Source organism: Amblyraja radiata, chromosome 7 (assembly GCF_010909765.2).
Source record: "Amblyraja radiata isolate CabotCenter1 chromosome 7, sAmbRad1.1.pri, whole genome shotgun sequence".
NCBI classification, from domain to species: Eukaryota; Metazoa; Chordata; class Chondrichthyes; order Rajiformes; family Rajidae; genus Amblyraja; species Amblyraja radiata.
Window position 1 is genome coordinate 60,721,881 of NC_045962.1, and position 17,062 is coordinate 60,738,942.

Here is a 17,062-nt window from a genome sequence, read left to right on the forward strand (position 1 = left end):
TGGCAAGTATGTTTAATTTGGCAAGTATGTTTAATTTGTTGTACTTCCAGTGGCGCTGGTGCCAGCAGCCTCCACCTTCAGCCCGGTATCTTTTTGTTTTTTTAGTTATGTTAAAGTGTGTTTTTTATGTTTTTTAAAATGTCTTTATGTGGGGGAAGAGGGCATGGTGCGGGGGATACCGTCCTTCGGTCGCTTCCTGGAGAGGACGCGACTATTATTCGAGTCGCGTCCTCACCCCCCCCCAGCGGCCTACCTACTGGATTGACGCGGCCTTTCCTGCCGGGATCGACCAGAGCTCCAGCAGCGGCGGGACAGCGCTGTAACATCGCGGGGCTGGCGATGCCTTACCGGGGGTCGCCGTCTGGAGCCCGGAGTGCTGGACCTGCTGCACCGACATCATGGAGCTGCGGTTTGCGGAGCTCCCAATGCGGGCGGCGCTGATCAACAACGCGGGGTCCTGCGACTCCGCCCGGCTCGGGAGCTGCGGACTCGGGAGCTGCGGGAGGCGGCTGATCAGGAGGTCCGGGCCGCTGAGGAGGAGGATGTTCACCGTCGGGGATCGGCGTCGGCGTTCCACTAGCCCGGCGTGAGGGCCTGAACATCGGGCCGCCCGGTGCGGCGACTGCGTGTGCTCGGAAGGCCCAGACCACGGATGAACATCTGGGAAGATCGGAGGGGAGGCTGGCTGGACTATGGTGCCTTCCTCACCTTGGTGCCACTGTGTTATGTTGTGTCGTGGACTTTCTGTGTTTGTGCTTTTCATTTTTTAATTCAATTTTATTTTTAATATGTTTTATTATTTATTATTTATTTATTTTTATGATACTGCCTGTAAGGAAAATTCATTTAGTTGTCTCTAATTGAGACAATGACAATAAATTTGAATACAATACAATACAATACAATTAATGTTTTACATAATTAGGTGAAATACATCACTGAACAAAAGTGAAGCTGGGTTATATTTTCTATTTGGCTGAGGTTGGAGGAAGCAACTAAGCTTAATTGTGGCTTTTGTTTTTCAGTGGATGAAAACGATGTGGCAGTCAGATCCCTGTTATATCAGCTATGGTGTGGATGGGTCCATATGCTCATTTTTTATTTACCTCAGTGAGGTCAGTGACAGTATGACCTACTTTAAGTGGAATGTATTTTGTTTTTTGAACTCGTAAATCTGCATTTATCTGCCCAATTTCAATGCAGAAACATGGCACAGAATCACCATATTCCCTATCACAATACACTTCTCCCTTTTCCATTCTCTCTCCCTACCCCATCTCTCTTAGCACCTGTCCCTATTAATTTTCGAGATTTTAAACATGTCAGTTCCATATATGCTAATTTTATTATTTCTTCATGGCATAGGTTGAAAATTGGTGTCCTCCTCTGCCGTGGAGAGCAATGAGTCCTCGGGAAGAGACTGATGTACAGACTTTGGTTGGTGTTGATTAAATGGACATGGGACCTAATCTGTTAACAGCGCTACATGTTATTGGTGTATAATGTGCTGCTTTATTATAATGCTTCGTGTTACTTACAGTTTCAGTTTCAGAGAAAGCAGGGTCACAGAGCATAGTAATGGACACCAGTGACTTGCATTGTGTCAATTTTCTCTGCCCTTTTATATTCTCTCCACACCCAACAATTCCCCTCCAATGCCACCATTTACCTAAACACTAAGGGCGTTTTATCTGCTTGTTTCTTTTCCAGTATTATGGAAGTTTAAATTTATTTTTTAATCAAAAAGTTTTACTGGACACTTCCTGGTCAGTCACCCATATAATTTTGATGTGATTTCCATGTCGTGTTACAGGAAATTATAACATTTTCTGCATGAAACTCCTGAGTATTATGAGAAAATTTGACCATGCGGTTGGGCATTCCTGAGACAAAATGCTCATGCATGCACACCCACACTCCTGCTGTGAATAAATGTATTGCTTGCTTTCACTGAACCCATGTCATCCCACCCTTGAAAAAGAGCTGAGCCGATTGAATTTTTTTAATCCTCCTCAAAACGCCTCCTAAGTTAATGATCTTTCCCTGATTGTTACTATCCCTAAAGAGCTGGTCTCTTTCCTAATTAAGCCCGAGAACAGCTTTGAAAGAAGTATAATTCAGCAGTTCCCAAATTTCTAAGTACCGAACCAATGACCAAAGCTGAATTTCTTTAGTATTTTCAGCTTGGGTATCGCATTCTAACCTTCACTCAAGTCCTCTGTAGACTTGAGTACAAATAATCTAATTGAAACTCGTGCATATTTGAGTAGTGCTGCTTGATAACAAGTACCATATTTTAGATTAAGAAAACAGAAGAAATAGCTGCTCTTTCAGGTGAATGCAAAAGGTCTTGTGGCACTATTTCAAATGAGGTTTTTTCCCTAGATCCCTGGGCACCGTTTATCCTTGAGTTAATGTAGAGGGGTTAGATTTCATTCTGAGAGGGATATGAAAGGTCTTATAAATAGAAGTTAATTTACTTTTTGATTAAAAATTTTAATGTAATTAAAACAGTTTCATAATTCCTCATAACTTGCTGCACTCATTAATCTAATTACATCCATAAAATGGTACTAAAGAGCTCTGTTTCCTTTGGGTTCTTTGTATTTTAGCACAGTTTTAAAAGTGCATATTAAAACTGTTGCAACTTCTATATACTTCTGTTTTAGTATGTGAGAAAGACAATATTGCATCTTGGAGACACATTTACATGTTTGTAAAACTAAACCTGTCTCTTTCTCATTTGCAGCTATGAATGTCCTTACTAACAATCATTTTTCAGCATTTATAGAAAGATGGGAAATGTGAATCAGACACCTTTAACACTTTGCATTGTCATTTCTGAATGCAATGGCATTCATGGTCTTGAATAAGAAAATTGCGTACACAAATCGAAGAAGCCTGAAGGGCATCAAAGTAGAATTGTGAATTTTTGCAGGATTATGTGTTGTCTATCCCAACAAGGAAATTGTTAGCTGTAAAGATTAAAGCCACATTAAACCTCCATACAAAAGCCTTCTCTTTGGAGTATCTCTGTTGCACATTGTGAGCACACTCATTTTGTGTAATAATAATAATAATAAATTTTATTTAATGGGCGCCTTTCAGACATCTCAAGGACACCTTACATAGTAATCGGAATAAAAACATATAATCGGAATAGAACAGGTAAAAAAGACATCACAGAGACACAAATTAAAAACAGAATTCAATCCAAAAACAGAAAATCATAAACACAGTGTGAACACTAACGCGTAGACAAATAAAAAATAATTATTGGTATTGAATAGCGAGATCATTGTCGCCAATAATTTGAAGCATAAGTTTCAGACACTGCACAGACATTCTAACACTCTGGAGGAAAGACATTAATTCTCAATGAATTTGCTAGCTTTGGTACCTGTCATATATAGCTATATATTTGATATGCAAATTTTGAGGTCAGATAATTACCATTCCATATTTTTAAATAGGAATGGCTCGTATTAAATGGATCCATTTCTGAAATTATTTGCAAAGAACGAACTATTGTATTTAGTAGACCCAAATTTGCGTCTGATCATTTAATGCAAATTATCTTTGAAAAATTGAGAGCATGTGGAGTTAGAAAAGCTGTTCTGAAAGAGATAAAGGTACCACTATTCAGAATGAAGGGAACAATTAAAATATTATGTTTATTCCAGGCTGAAATACGCACAGATTTTAATTACCTCTTTAAAATTATGTCGGCACACGACGAGTTTCGATGGATGCGACTGAGAATAAATCGAATGGCAAGCGCTTGGATTGAGGCTATAAAATCACTTGCCGAGAAACAAAATCTAGAAAACAAACGTAAAAAGGTAAGGTCCCCAATATCCCCTGAAGTATTGTATGTTGTAATACTGAATTGTTCTCAACTTGCATAGCAGTGAAATATAAAATAATTTCTAAAGAGCAGAAAAGCTCTTTCTGTCTAGACAGCTCTAGATTGTACGCTTAAACGATAATGAGTAAAAACTTGAAGTGCTGGAGTAACTTGGTGGGTCAGGCAGCATATCTGGAGAACGTTCATAGGTGATATTTCGGATCGAGACCTTTCTTCACACAGGTTGCAGTGGGAGGGGAATGCTGGAAAATTGGTGGGGGCAGGACAAAACCTAGCAAGTGATAGTTGAATACAGGTAGAGTTTTTTAATATTGGAAAATGGGTGGATAAAGGCTAGAGGTGAAAAAGGGATAAAAGGGTGACAAAAAGGACAAGACAAAGGCCATTGATAAGGAGAGAAGAGTTTTACAAGAGGAGTGAATTATAAAGCCAGTAGGAGGGAAAATTTTATATTCTTGTTTAGTTTAGAGATATATCACGGAAACAGGCCCTACGACCCACCCAGTCCGCACTGACCAGCAATCCCCGCACATTAACACTATCCTACACACAAGGGACACATACCATACACATTAACACTATCCTACACACAAGGGACATACACCAGGCCAATTAACCTACATACCTGTACGTCTTTGGAGTGTGGGGGGAAATCGAAGATCTCGGAGAAAACCCACGCGTTCACGGGGAGAACGTACAAACTCCGTACAGACAGCACCCGTAATCGGGATCAAGCCCAAGTCTCCAGCGCTGTAAGGCAGCAACTCTACCGCTGCGCCACTGTTAGATTGTAAGTTGTCCAGTTGTTATGAGGTGCTCAGGTTTGCATGTGGCCTCACTCTGTCAACGGAGGAGGCCAGAACAGATAGGTCGGTATGGGAAAGGGAGTTTAAATGTTTAGCAACTGGGAGATCCAGCAAGCCAAGGCTGCTGAAGCACAAGTGTCTATATTCTACAATAATGTGTTCTTTTTTTAATTTAGATTCTTATTCATCTTGGGCTTTTAACCAAGGAATCTGGATTTAAGATAGCAGAGAATGCTTTCAGCGGTGGCCCTCTTGGCGAATTAGTGCAGTGGAGTGATCTGATTACAACTCTTTACCTGTTGGGCCATGACATTAGGATTTCTGCTTCTTTGGCTGAATTAAAAGAGTAAGGAGATTTGAATTTCATTACTGTTGTATAAACCAAAAATGAAAAACTGTTTATATTGAAGAATGATATTGTTTAATTATAAGTTTAAATATTTTTTCTCTTTTTGGTACTAGTTCCAAGTTACATCATAGAGTTGCCTATGTAGGATATGTTCCAATATAAAATTAAATTGCAGATGCTGGAAATCTGAAATTGAGGCAGAAAATGCAAGGTATAATCAATAGGCCAGGCTGCACATGTTGAGAGAGGGTTAACATTTCTGTTTGAAGACCTTCCGAGGTTTTCTGATCATTGTCCTCAAATATTAACACTTTTTTTCTCTATATACAGCATTTGCTGAGTACTCGGCACTTGCTGAGTATATACAACTTGTTCTTACTCTGATACAATGGATTTCTGGGACAATGTGTCGATTTTTCAACTTCAATATTTGCTTTTTGTTGCGCTTTAGTTTTCAAAAATGTTATTATTCTGCATTTTTCATATTGTGGGTGTGAGAATTATATTGTAAATTTCCTTATTAGCTACAGTAATCTTAAAAATGTTGCATGAATTGATGTTATGCAACCTTTCAGTTGTTACAATGACTACAGTCCTGTAAATAGTCTGAACAAAGAATTTAAAACATTTGATTTTGTGTAACTTGTCAAAGGCTTATTTACTATACTCAAATCATGCCAAATAAATATTACAGAACCAGTGTTAGTTAGACAAAACTTCTATGCTTTATGCTTACCTAGTACTTGTTTGTCCTCATTTTAATTTATATTTTCCAAAAACAATCAGCACATTTTCAAGTCTTAAAACTATGCCTTAAGCAAAGGAAAACATTTTTTTTAATGAAACTTAATTGAAATTTATATACTCCCCTTTTGAGTTTCCTTCAGATTATCTGCTCTCTTTAGCCAAAAGTCCACACAATGTTTATTGGAAACAATGCTGTGTTTAAGTAGAAAGTACTTGGGTAGGTTCCTTCTTTGCCTACTCTTCCTTGTAGGAAATATAACATTTTCAGACAGACAGGTCAGATGTAGAGTCTATGCTCTTCCTTGATCTCTTTGTTGGACATCACTATCCACCACTGGGTATTGTTCCATCGTCAAGCCCTAGACAACTGCCTCATATCACCATGCAGTTGTCAAGTAAATTTTTTTTGTTGTTGTTGCTGTTATTGATTTCTTGAAGCCCTTTTTATAAACAAAAGTATGTAATGTAACCTAGATTTACATAGATTTTTACTCATGTATGTAAAGTATTCAGGTTTGTTACATTTTAGATTGTCAGATAGTGAAGATGGGTGTGAAAAATTGCAGCAGGATCTTGATCAATTGGCCAAATGGGCTGAGGATGGTTGATTGAATTTGCGATGTATAAGATCATGAGAAGTATAAATAGGGTAGATGCATAGAGTCTCTTGCCCAGAGTTGGTGAATCAAGGACCAGAGGACATAGGTTCAAGGAGGTAGACAAAATTGCTGGAGAAACTCAGCGGGTGCGGCAGCATCTATGGAGCGAAGGAAATAGGCAACGTTTCGGGCCGAAACCCTTCTTCAGACCCTTCTGAAGAAAGGGTTCGGCCCGAAACGTTGCCTATTTCCTTTGTACATAGATGCTGCCGCACCCGCTGAGTTTCTCCAGCAATTATGTCTACCCTCGATTCTCCAGCATCTGCAGTTCCTTCTTGAACATTGGTTCAAGGAGAAGGGGAAAAGTAGTTCATAGCACAGAGTTGGTGAATCAAGGACCAGAGGACATAGGTTCAAGGAGAAGGGGAAAAGGGCAGCTTGTTCCATATAGGTATCAGAGGAGTAACTTTTTTACACAAAGGGTGGTGGATATATGGAACAAGCTGCCAGAGGAGGTAGTTGAGGCAGGGGCTATCCCAAAATTTAAGAAGCAGTTAGACAGGCACATGGATAGGGCATGTTTGGAGGGATACAGACCAAGTGTGGGCAGGTGGGACTAGTGCAGCTGGGACATGTTGGCTGGTGTGGGCAAGTTGGGCCGCAGGGCCTGTTTCCACATTGTATCACTCTCTGACTCTGAAGTAGAGTTATTGTATGAAAAATAATGATGTTACAAGAAAGCAGTGTGGTAGCTTTATAGGGCTTTGGTATGCACAGCTGGGGTACATCCTCAGAACATTTTTTCCACGGGAATAAATGTCAAAGCTTAGGGAAACAAATTCAAGGTCAGAGGGGGAAAATTTAAAGTAGCTGAGTGGAGCAATTTTTTTTTAAAGTGGTAGGTGCCTGGAACGAGCTTGAACGGGCAGAAATTATAGTGAAGGGCATTTAAGATGCTTTTAGATAGGCTCAAGAATGAGCAGGGAATGGAGGGATTAACTTGACATGTTTAGCATAAAATTTATGGGCCTCTATTGTTTTATGTATAGATTAATCATGGGGTCCAAGTTGACAACTCCTTGACAGTAGAAACACAGGTAGATAGAATGCTAAAGAAGGTGCATGAATTGCTTTCATTGTTCGGGACATCGAGTATGAGTTCGGAGCTTTACAAGACTTTGATAGGTTGCCTTTGGAGTATTGCACGCAATACTGGTCGCCTGATTACAGGAAGGATATGAAGGCTTTGGAGAAGTTTGCCAGAGAGCTGCCTGCATTGGGAGGTGTTAGCTACAAGGATAAATTAGACAAATTTGGATTATTTTCTCTGGAATGCTGGAGGTTGAGGGGGACCTGATAGAAGTAGATAAGGAAGCGGCTCAGTGGCGCAACACTAAAGTTGTTGTCTAACAGCGCGAGAGACCCGGGTTTAATTCTCACTACGGGTGCTGTTTTCATAGAGTTTGTACATTCTTCCTGTGACCGTGTGGATTCTCTTCAGGTGCTCCAGTTTTTTCACACACTTCAAAGACGTCCAGGTTTGTAGGTTAATTGGCTTTGGTAAAATTGTAAATTATCCCTAGTGTGTAGGATAGTGTTAGTGTACACGGTTATCACTGGTCATTGTGGGCCGAAGGGCCTGTTTCCACGTCATATCTCTAAACTAAATTAAATAATCGCAGCTAGTCCTACGGAGATGCGCAGGAAGCATCTTTTTAATATAGAAGGTGTTGGGTGCCTGTAACAAGCTGCCTGGGCTAGTAGTAAAGGTAGAAACTCTAGTGGTGTATAAAAGGCTTTCAGATAAGCATGTGGATATGCAGGGAATAGAGCGATATGAATTGTGCAGGCAGATAAGATTAGTTCAGTTTGGCACAGACAATGGGCTAAAGAGCCTGTTATATGTTCTTAACTGAAATGGGAGTAAATCAGCAAAATAATGGAATTTAAAAAGTGCTTAAATTCCTTAAAATAAATAAAAACGGAGAATATAAAATTAAGAACATTGCCAAACAATTTGTAAATAATTGAGAGTTGTGCGTGATAGTGCCCTTGGTATATTTGTTATTTTCTGGAGGTGTTACTACACCAAACAGAACATCATTACCTAAATCTAAAACCACATCAGTCTTGGATTGACGTTAATGATTTTTGAATTTTCAGGATTTTAAATTTTGTGTTTTCAACTATTTAATGTGTGTTTTCTACTTGCAGGATAATGAAGAAGGTGATGGGTAACAGATCGGGTTGTCCAACCCGTGGTGATAAGATAGTAGAACTAATCTATATCGACATTGTTGGCTTAACACAATTTAAAAAAACACTTGGTCCATCTTGGGTTCATTATCAGTAAGTGTTGCTCTTTATTTTTTGATTTGGGATGTTGGATTAGAAAAGGAGTAAAGTAGGCTAGTAAACTCAATTGTCTACTTTGTGATTTACGATACGATAATACTTTATTGTCAGAGCGAGTCTGAAATTTGTTTTGCACCACAGAAGCTCCATTTACAGCATCACAAAAAAAAGACGAGGGGTGAAAAAAGGGCACGCATCAAGATATCAAGACAGGATCCCAAAATACCCACATTCGACAAAACATTACAATAACAAAAGACCACATTGGCTGATCTGTACTTTAACTCTTGTACCCAAAGTTTGCCTTGTGACCCCTGATATGTTTGGTTAACAAAGTATATCAATCTCTGATTTTAAATCAACAGTTGACCTTGCATTAATTGCAGCTGTATGACCACCCATTATTGTAGGAAAGGATCCAAACTTAACAATAGAAATGATTCTGTTTTTTATTCTCTGCCTTTCTTCTTATCGACTCCCAAACAAGCAAAGCTGTTTGTATTTTATTTATGAAATATGGATTTTATTGGCAAGACCCATCCATAAATACTTGAGATAAACAACAAGCAGCTTTGTTTTTGAACTTCTGATTAAGGGAACTTCACTGTGATTTTGGGTCAGGTGTTCTGGTACTTGGATTCATCAAACGTGAAAGAACAATATTTTTCCAAATCGTGGTGGAATGTGGCATGAAGGGGGATTTTTTAGGTGATGATACTCCCATGCACCTGCTGCATGTCCTCAATGTTCAGGGCTGTGAATTTAGAAGGTGAGTTTAGTTATGTCGATAATTACATTTTGTGGTCCGTTTGCATTTCAGCCATGGTGGAGGGAATGATTATCTAAAGAAAAATATGATCCCTTGGAGCATTTATAAATCTTTTCTATTCCAGGATATTGCCACTGGTAATCTCTTCGCTGCAAATCAATCATTGGAACGTCCTTCAGTTTACTTAAGATAAAACTGTTATTTTTGTGGCTGCTAGGAGCCAAGCAATTGTAACTCATAATTGCTTGATATTATCTTTCTGATATCGAAAGGCACTTTCACTGTGGGTAGGTCATCATTTCACCACCTTGGCTGCATCTCTGGAATTGCAATTAAGGAGAAAAAGTGGGAGGGTTATGTTGAAAATAAGTACTGACTTTGAATGAGGGTGATCGCTCGATCATGTTCCTAAACAGATTTACAAATATTTGTCATTTTGTAATGGTTCTTTTTAATTTTCATGGTTTTATTGAATGTTAGATTAGATAAGCAAGAGAGCGAAGGTAACAATGGGAATTTTGTGGGAATTTTAGTTTGTCATTGTCCTTCTCATAGGACAAGGGCATCACCAGCAGCTCAACATTTGGAACATCTCTAATTGTCTCTCTGGTATGAGGAGACATATTACATTTGGCTGCTGGGTAGGCTGTTCAGAATTGCAGCCTCGTGAACAGAGGAGACACTCGGTACATTTGAAAGTCTGAATGGGTATGCATCCATAAGATTGCTGCTGCATTCTAGATGGTGTTGAAGAATCCTTGAGCAAGTCGACATGATCAGATACGGCAAGAGGATACACCATAGTTATGGCAGAGTGATTCTTGGGGGTAGCAAACATGTGGTCTGCTTTGTCCTTTGTCAGGATTTTTCTCTGTGTTTAGCATTATGTTCATTTAAGCAGAGAAAATTTATTTCTGTGGTTGAAGCAAGACTTATTTGAGCAAATGCAGAACATATTTCAAAGTAAATGTCCCTTGCAGAAAGCAAAAGAATCTATGGGCGTTGTATCCTTTTTTTCATAATACTTTAATTGATCTTGTAATTAACTTCAAGACTAGGTTGGTTTCTGGTTATTTGTGAACTCCAGAATGGTGTTGGTAAAGGAGTGGTGATATAAAGCCATTGGGTGTTGGACATGTTATCATTTGCCTTGTGTGGTGCATATGTAAGTGGCCATTTACCACTTTAAAATGTTGTCCTTCCAGATATGTGTATGAACTACCTCATGAAATGGTGTTCTCAACTGACAATGGGATGATTGTCTACATCCTTTTTAATGAATTATCAATAAAGATTAAGTATTTTGAAACTAGGTTTGATGGAAAAGTCAATTGTGAGCTGTATGCGCTGTGATCAGAAAGATAAAGCAGATTTGGTGAGGGTATAAGAGAGGAGGGAGTTTGGTGTTGAAAATGTAGTATTATTCATTTTGGTAGGAAGAATAGTGTCTGCCTAGAATTGACTACATAGATGGCTATTAGTGAGTGGAGGTGCTGACTCATGTCAACTTAGAGCAGATTATTTTAAAAAAGCTGTTGCTTATTTATTTTTTTCAGGTTAACTGCTTTCTTTTTAAAACTCTGAATATTTTTACACTAAAATTCCAGGAGCAAAAAAAACACAAGCCCAAAGACAAAAAAATGATTATATAAAGCTGATAATATATAACAACGCTAAAGAGCATAAGAAATGATAATCAACTAAATACAAAACTGTGTGTGTGGTAAGGAGGTATTTAAGAGCCATTTGGGATATCTGACTTTATAAATCAAGAATTAAAGAGCAAGGAAGTCATTAATAAACTATTTAAAAAAATAAAACTTTGGACATGCTCCAGATATAATAATGTAGCCAATTCTAGACATCACATTAAGGAAAAACATCCAAGTATTGGGGTGGGTGCCAAGATGATTTGCTATAATAGCATTGAATAGAAAAAAACATCAGTTATGTGAAAAGGTTCTCTTTGATGCCGAGAAAGTTAGTGTTCAAGAACCTGGTGGATATTGGGAAACAGATACTCTTTAATTTGATGGTCATGGTTTTTGCACTGTACTTTCCTGATAAGAGTCGAGAGTGTTTTATTGTCATACTAGACCAAGTGCAGAACCGTGGGTCTGCTCCCCCAATGCATGATTCTGCCACTCACCCACTCCCCCAACGCAACCTGTTCCCCCAACGCAATATTGCACAACTCACGCATACACCACAACTGCGCAGGTGCGGCTCATTTCTCCTCATTCCCCCAGCACTCCCTCCTCCTCTTCACCCTCCCCCATCAATCCCTAGAGAGGGAAGGGGGTAGAGATGGGTGGTGGGTAGAGATGGGTGGGGGGTAGAGAGGGAGGGGGGGGGTAAGAGAGGGAGGGGGGTAAGAGAGGGAGGGGGTAGAGAGGGAGCGGGGGGTAGAGAGGGAGCGGGGGGTAGAGAGGGAGGGGGGTTAGAGAGAGAGGGGGGTAGACAATAGGTGCAGGAGTAGGCCATTCGGCCCTTCGATGTGATCATGGCTGATCATCCCCCATCAGTACCCCGTTTATGCCTTCTCCCCATACCCCCTGACTCTGCTATCTTTAAGAGCTCTATCTAGCTCGCTCTCTCTCTCATACACACACACATAGAATAATGAAATTCTTACTTACTGCAGCGCAACAGAATATGTAAACATAGTACACCAGAAACAATATGATAAACAACAGAAAAAAAAGTTCAGTGTACATATATATTACACACACATGCACTCAAAAAACAAACAATAGTAGTGCTATAATAATAGACTATTGTAGTTCAAAGCTTATTTGAGGTTGTAGTGTTTAATAGCCTGGTGGCTGTAGGGAAGAAGCTGTTCCTAGACGTTACAGTTTTTGGGCTCCTGTACCTTCTTCCCGATGGCAGCGGTAAAATGGTAAAATGAGTGTGTGGCCAGAATGGTGTGGGTCTCTGATAATGCTGGCTGCCTTTGAGGCAGCTTCCAGCTTCAGCGATGGTAGGCCGCAGAGCCCGGAGAATGTGATCCGAAACTTGATCACCTCTCCGGGAAGGTAAGAACTTGAAAAAAAGTTTCCCCCGATCCCCTCCCCCCCACCCCCACATAAAACAAACCTAAGAACATTAAAACAAACTTTAAACAAACGCTAAAAATAACAAAAAGGATGAAAAAACGAACAGACTGCCATTGACTAGACTAGTTAAATGTAGTGTTTGGTCTTTTTTAATACTGGTTTTAAATGTGTATATGTGGGGGGCGGGGGGGGGGAGGGGGAAACTGTTTAAATCTCTTCCCTGTCTGGGAGACCCGACCTTTTCCCTGTCGGGTCTCCGTTGTCATTGGGGTCTAGCACCGTGGAGCGGCCTCCAACCTGAACGACCCGGGGGCTCGGGAGACTGCGGAGCTGCGGACTACTCACCATCGTGGGGCTGGCCGGCCTCGGAGCGTGGGGAGCGGTGGTGACTCGCTGCTGCGACTCGACTCCTGGGGCTCGGAGGCTCCAGCAACGCAGCCGCCGGTCCGGTGGACTGGGACATCGGGAGCTCACGGGTCCGGGGGGAGAGAGAGAGACCGCTTCCCGGAGCTCCCGCAACGCGACTTCTCCAGCCCGTGTCGCGGGGTTGGAACGACCTGGAGCGGGGTCGTACATCACCCGGCACGGCTTCATGGCCGTGGGACATTCCAGCGCCCGCCAGGGGCTCCAACTTCGAGACTTCTAGACCGGGAGCGGGGCCGTAAATCGCCCGGCACGGCCTAAAATGGCCGTGGGACTTATCATCGCCCGCCTGGGTCTTCGACATCGGGAGAGACATGGAGAACAGGGGAGAGAAAAGACTTTGCCTTCCATCACAGTGGGTCCACTGTGATGGATGTTTGTGTGAACTAAATTGTGTGTATGTCTAGGAATTGTCTTTGTTTGTATGGCTGTGGAAACAGAATTTTGTTTGAGCCTCACTGAGGCTCAAATGACAATAAATTGTATTGTATTGTATCTCCCTCCTCCGGCGCCCCTTCTGTCTATGGTATACGGCATAGTCTGTATTTCCTTCAGACTCTGATTAGCTTATTGTCATATATATTAGGGTCTAGTGAAATTTCTTGTTCATGTGTAGTTCATGCAGTATACATTGTACGTGATAATGGTAGATGTAACAATAAACTATGACATCAAAGGGTTAGACCAGAAATAGGCCAACATTGCAATGCGATCTGAAATGGTGCAAAACAATCCTTCAATGGGAGTTAATGATAATGCTGGTGACATGTTGGTTGATAGAATATGAAATAAACATTTTTAAAAAACCTGGTAGATTAGGCTGTAACTATGGAGTGAAAAACTTGTATTTGACATTGATTACATTTTCTTAGTCGTTATCTTAAAATTGTTCACATTCTTGTGGCATTTCAAATGACTTTGTGGACATTTAATCTTACTCTTGTTTATCGACTTGTAACGTTCTATCCCACAGCTAGTATTTTAACAAAAATAGGCTTAAGTATTTTGTTATGATACCAATTTTTTTTTACAATATAAGGACATGTCTGTCCTGGTGTTGGCACAATTTTGGTGGCTTTTTAAAAATTCACCTCTGATCTCTTCTACTTTGCCCCACCTTCTCCTTTTCCAGGTGTATGCTTAGAGTGCTGGATTCATTTGGTACAGAGCCAGAATTTAATAGTGCTCACTATGCTCAGTCAAAGGGTCATAAGACACCGTGGGGTAAATGGAACCTTAACCCACAACAGTTCTACACGATGTTTCGTAAGTAATGCATTTACGCTGATTTATTTTGCATATAATAATTTGAGCATAGAAAAGCATTCAATTTTATCTAATCAGGAACAAGTGGATCAAATTCTACGGGGTTTTTTCTAGGTAAATTCTTCTCTGTTCTTGTATAGCATGTTTATGCTTGAGGATCATTACATTTTTGCATTCTATGTCCTGTAACTGAGAAAGCGTGCACGTGGCATGGCCACTTAAGCATCTTTTAGTACAGAAAGATTACCCAAAACCTCCAGTCACTTGTCATTTTAATTCTACATTCCTTTTTCACTTTGATGTTTCTATCTTAGGCTCTGCTGTAACAGTGCAAGAGTCCAAACATGATCTTGACAAACAATATATCATCTTGTATCTGGTTATGCTAGCCATTGGGATCAATATTGAATTCAACAATTTTTGCTAAAATCTTCCTTTACTATTTGGATCAGAACTGATCAGTTCAACAAGGAGAGATAATATAGAATGAAGGATAGTTTTTTAAAAGAGATGTTGAGAGAATAGGAAGCTAGGGAGCGCATGTGGAAAAAGTGATTAATAAGACCTATACATATCTGGGATTTAGCAATGGAAGCAAAGGGTACAAAAAACGATTACTTTTTATGAAATACTGGTACGTTCCCAACTGTAGTATTATGTCAAACCCTGGTCACCTAATTTTCGGAAGGATGTGAAGGCATTAGAGAGTGGTCCAGAAACGATTTGCAAGAATGGTCCAGGGAAGAAGAATTATAACTGCAAAGTTGGATCGGAATCTATTGTTTTATTTTTGGAAATGAAAGGCTGCTTGGAGGTCTGACAGAGGTATATAAAATGACAGGAACATCATGGACTATTTCCCAAAGGCATTAAATAGAGGGGAAGTAAATTAATAACGTGAAAAAAACATTTTAGGTAGTTGAGATTCCTGGGATGTCAGGACTGTCTTATGAAGAAAGACTGGATAGACTTGGTTTATACTCTCTAGAATTTAGGAGATTGAGAGGGGATCTTATAGAAACTTACAAAATTCTTAAGGGGTTGGACAGGCTAGATGCAGGAAGATTGCTCCCGATGTTGGGGAAGTCCAGGACAAGGGGTCACAGCTTAAGGATAAGGGGGAAATCCTTTAAAACCGAGATGAGAAGAACTTTTTTCACACAGAGAGTGGTGAATCTCTGGAACTCCCTGCCACAGAGGGTAGTCGAGGCCAGTTCATTGACTATATTTAAGAGGGAGTTAGATGTGGCCCTTGTGGCTAAGGGGATCAGAGGGTATGGAGAGAAGGCAGGTACGGGATACTGAGTTGGATGATCAGCCATGATCATATTGAATGGCGGTGCAGGCTCGAAGGGCCGAATGGCCTACTCCTGCACCTAATTTCTATGTTTCTATGAGATAGATAAAATATTAGAGTTTTAGAGAATTAAGATTGGAATTTTTTTTCTTCTTGGAAAATAATACGAAGAAAGGGGTGGGACAGAGACTGAATTGATCTGTAGAATCATTTGGGAGTGAGGAGGATTGATGGATTGAAAGAGGTGCTGGATTTCTTTCCCTTGGTTGAAAGGGCTGTTCAGGGAAGAGGTGAAGGGGCAGATATTATACATAACTGCAGGTAAAAATGCCAGGGGAGAAGTGATGGGGAAGAGATGAAGATCAAGGGAACATCTAGGACCTCTACCCTTCCCCATTTCAATAATTTCCAATTTCTAATCTCTATACACCTCCATTCCCCAACAGGGTGGCCGTAAGGCCTTCTGTTTTCCTGAACAAAGATTCAACCAGTTCCCTTCCACTAACACTCAGCTGCTTGATGGAACTTCCCATTGCCCTCTATTTGTTTTTTGATTCATCCCATTTAGTCGTCATCTCTACCTTCCCTCTCCTCATCTGACTCCACCTACCAGTCTCTATCTCACCCCTCCCTCCTACTACAATATACTGACAATCTTCTTCCCTCAGTTCTGAGCAACTGTCTCAACACAAAATGTAGGCTTTAACCTTTTGTCTCCACAGATGCTGCTTGACAATTTTCTGTTTTGTACCAAATTCCGGCATCTGTAGTCTCTTATCTACTTTGAAGATATTATGTTTATTTACAGTGATCCTAAAGAGACATATTTAATAATTTTAAAAGCCGTTAGAACGCTCATTAGTCGTTACTCATCATAAATGCAATTCGGACTATGCAAATTGCCTTTGTAATTTGATGCTTTCGTGTGGTTTATTCTGATGCATTTAAACTACACTCTGTCAACAGCCAAGATTTGCTGCAATATTCTAAATGGGATTTAACAGTTGTTTCTGACATGCCATAATCATGGCATAAACCTTTTGTATTTTGGCCTGCAAGATAAAAGTCCACATTTAACTTCACTTTTAATATTTTTAACCTGAACTGAACTGAACTTTATTTATAGAGCACTTTAAAAACAACCATTGTTGCAACAAAGTGCTGTACATGACTAATCATAAACATAAAACAAAACAATAAAAACATTAAAAGACAGTAAAAACAATAAAAAACAATAGAAACACTAAAACAGGAGCAAAGTCTCATGCAGGGTCGAAAGCCAAGGAATAGAAAAGGGTTTTAAGACTAGTTTTGAAAATGGACAGTGAAGGGGCCTGTCTAATGTGCAAAGGTAGAGTGTTCCATAATGTCAGAGCAGCAACAGAGAAGGCTCTATCCCCTCTGAGCTTCCGCTTAGACCTCGGTACCTCCAGGAGCAGCTGATCAGCTGACCTGAGGCACTGAGCAGGAGCGTAGGGATAGAAACATAGGAATTAGGTGCAGGAGTAGGCCATTCGGCCCTTC

At 40.3% G+C, this 17,062-nt stretch overlaps 1 protein-coding gene across 6 annotated transcripts in view; it reads left to right on the forward strand.

The window, feature by feature from the left end:
• The window catches only part of mgat5 (alpha-1,6-mannosylglycoprotein 6-beta-N-acetylglucosaminyltransferase), a 123,543-nt gene that overhangs the window by 47,091 nt on the left and 59,390 nt on the right, over nt 1–17,062 (forward strand). For all 6 annotated transcript variants that reach the window (XM_033024647.1, XM_033024650.1, XM_033024648.1 and 3 more), the window contains 6 exons: nt 1,026–1,115; nt 1,366–1,437; nt 3,684–3,842; nt 4,851–5,020; nt 8,584–8,718; nt 14,108–14,241. In XM_033024647.1, coding sequence (XP_032880538.1) covers nt 1,026–1,115; nt 1,366–1,437; nt 3,684–3,842; nt 4,851–5,020; nt 8,584–8,718; nt 14,108–14,241 — 760 coding nt within the window. The remainder of the gene's footprint in view (nt 1–1,025; nt 1,116–1,365; nt 1,438–3,683; nt 3,843–4,850; nt 5,021–8,583; nt 8,719–14,107; nt 14,242–17,062) is intronic.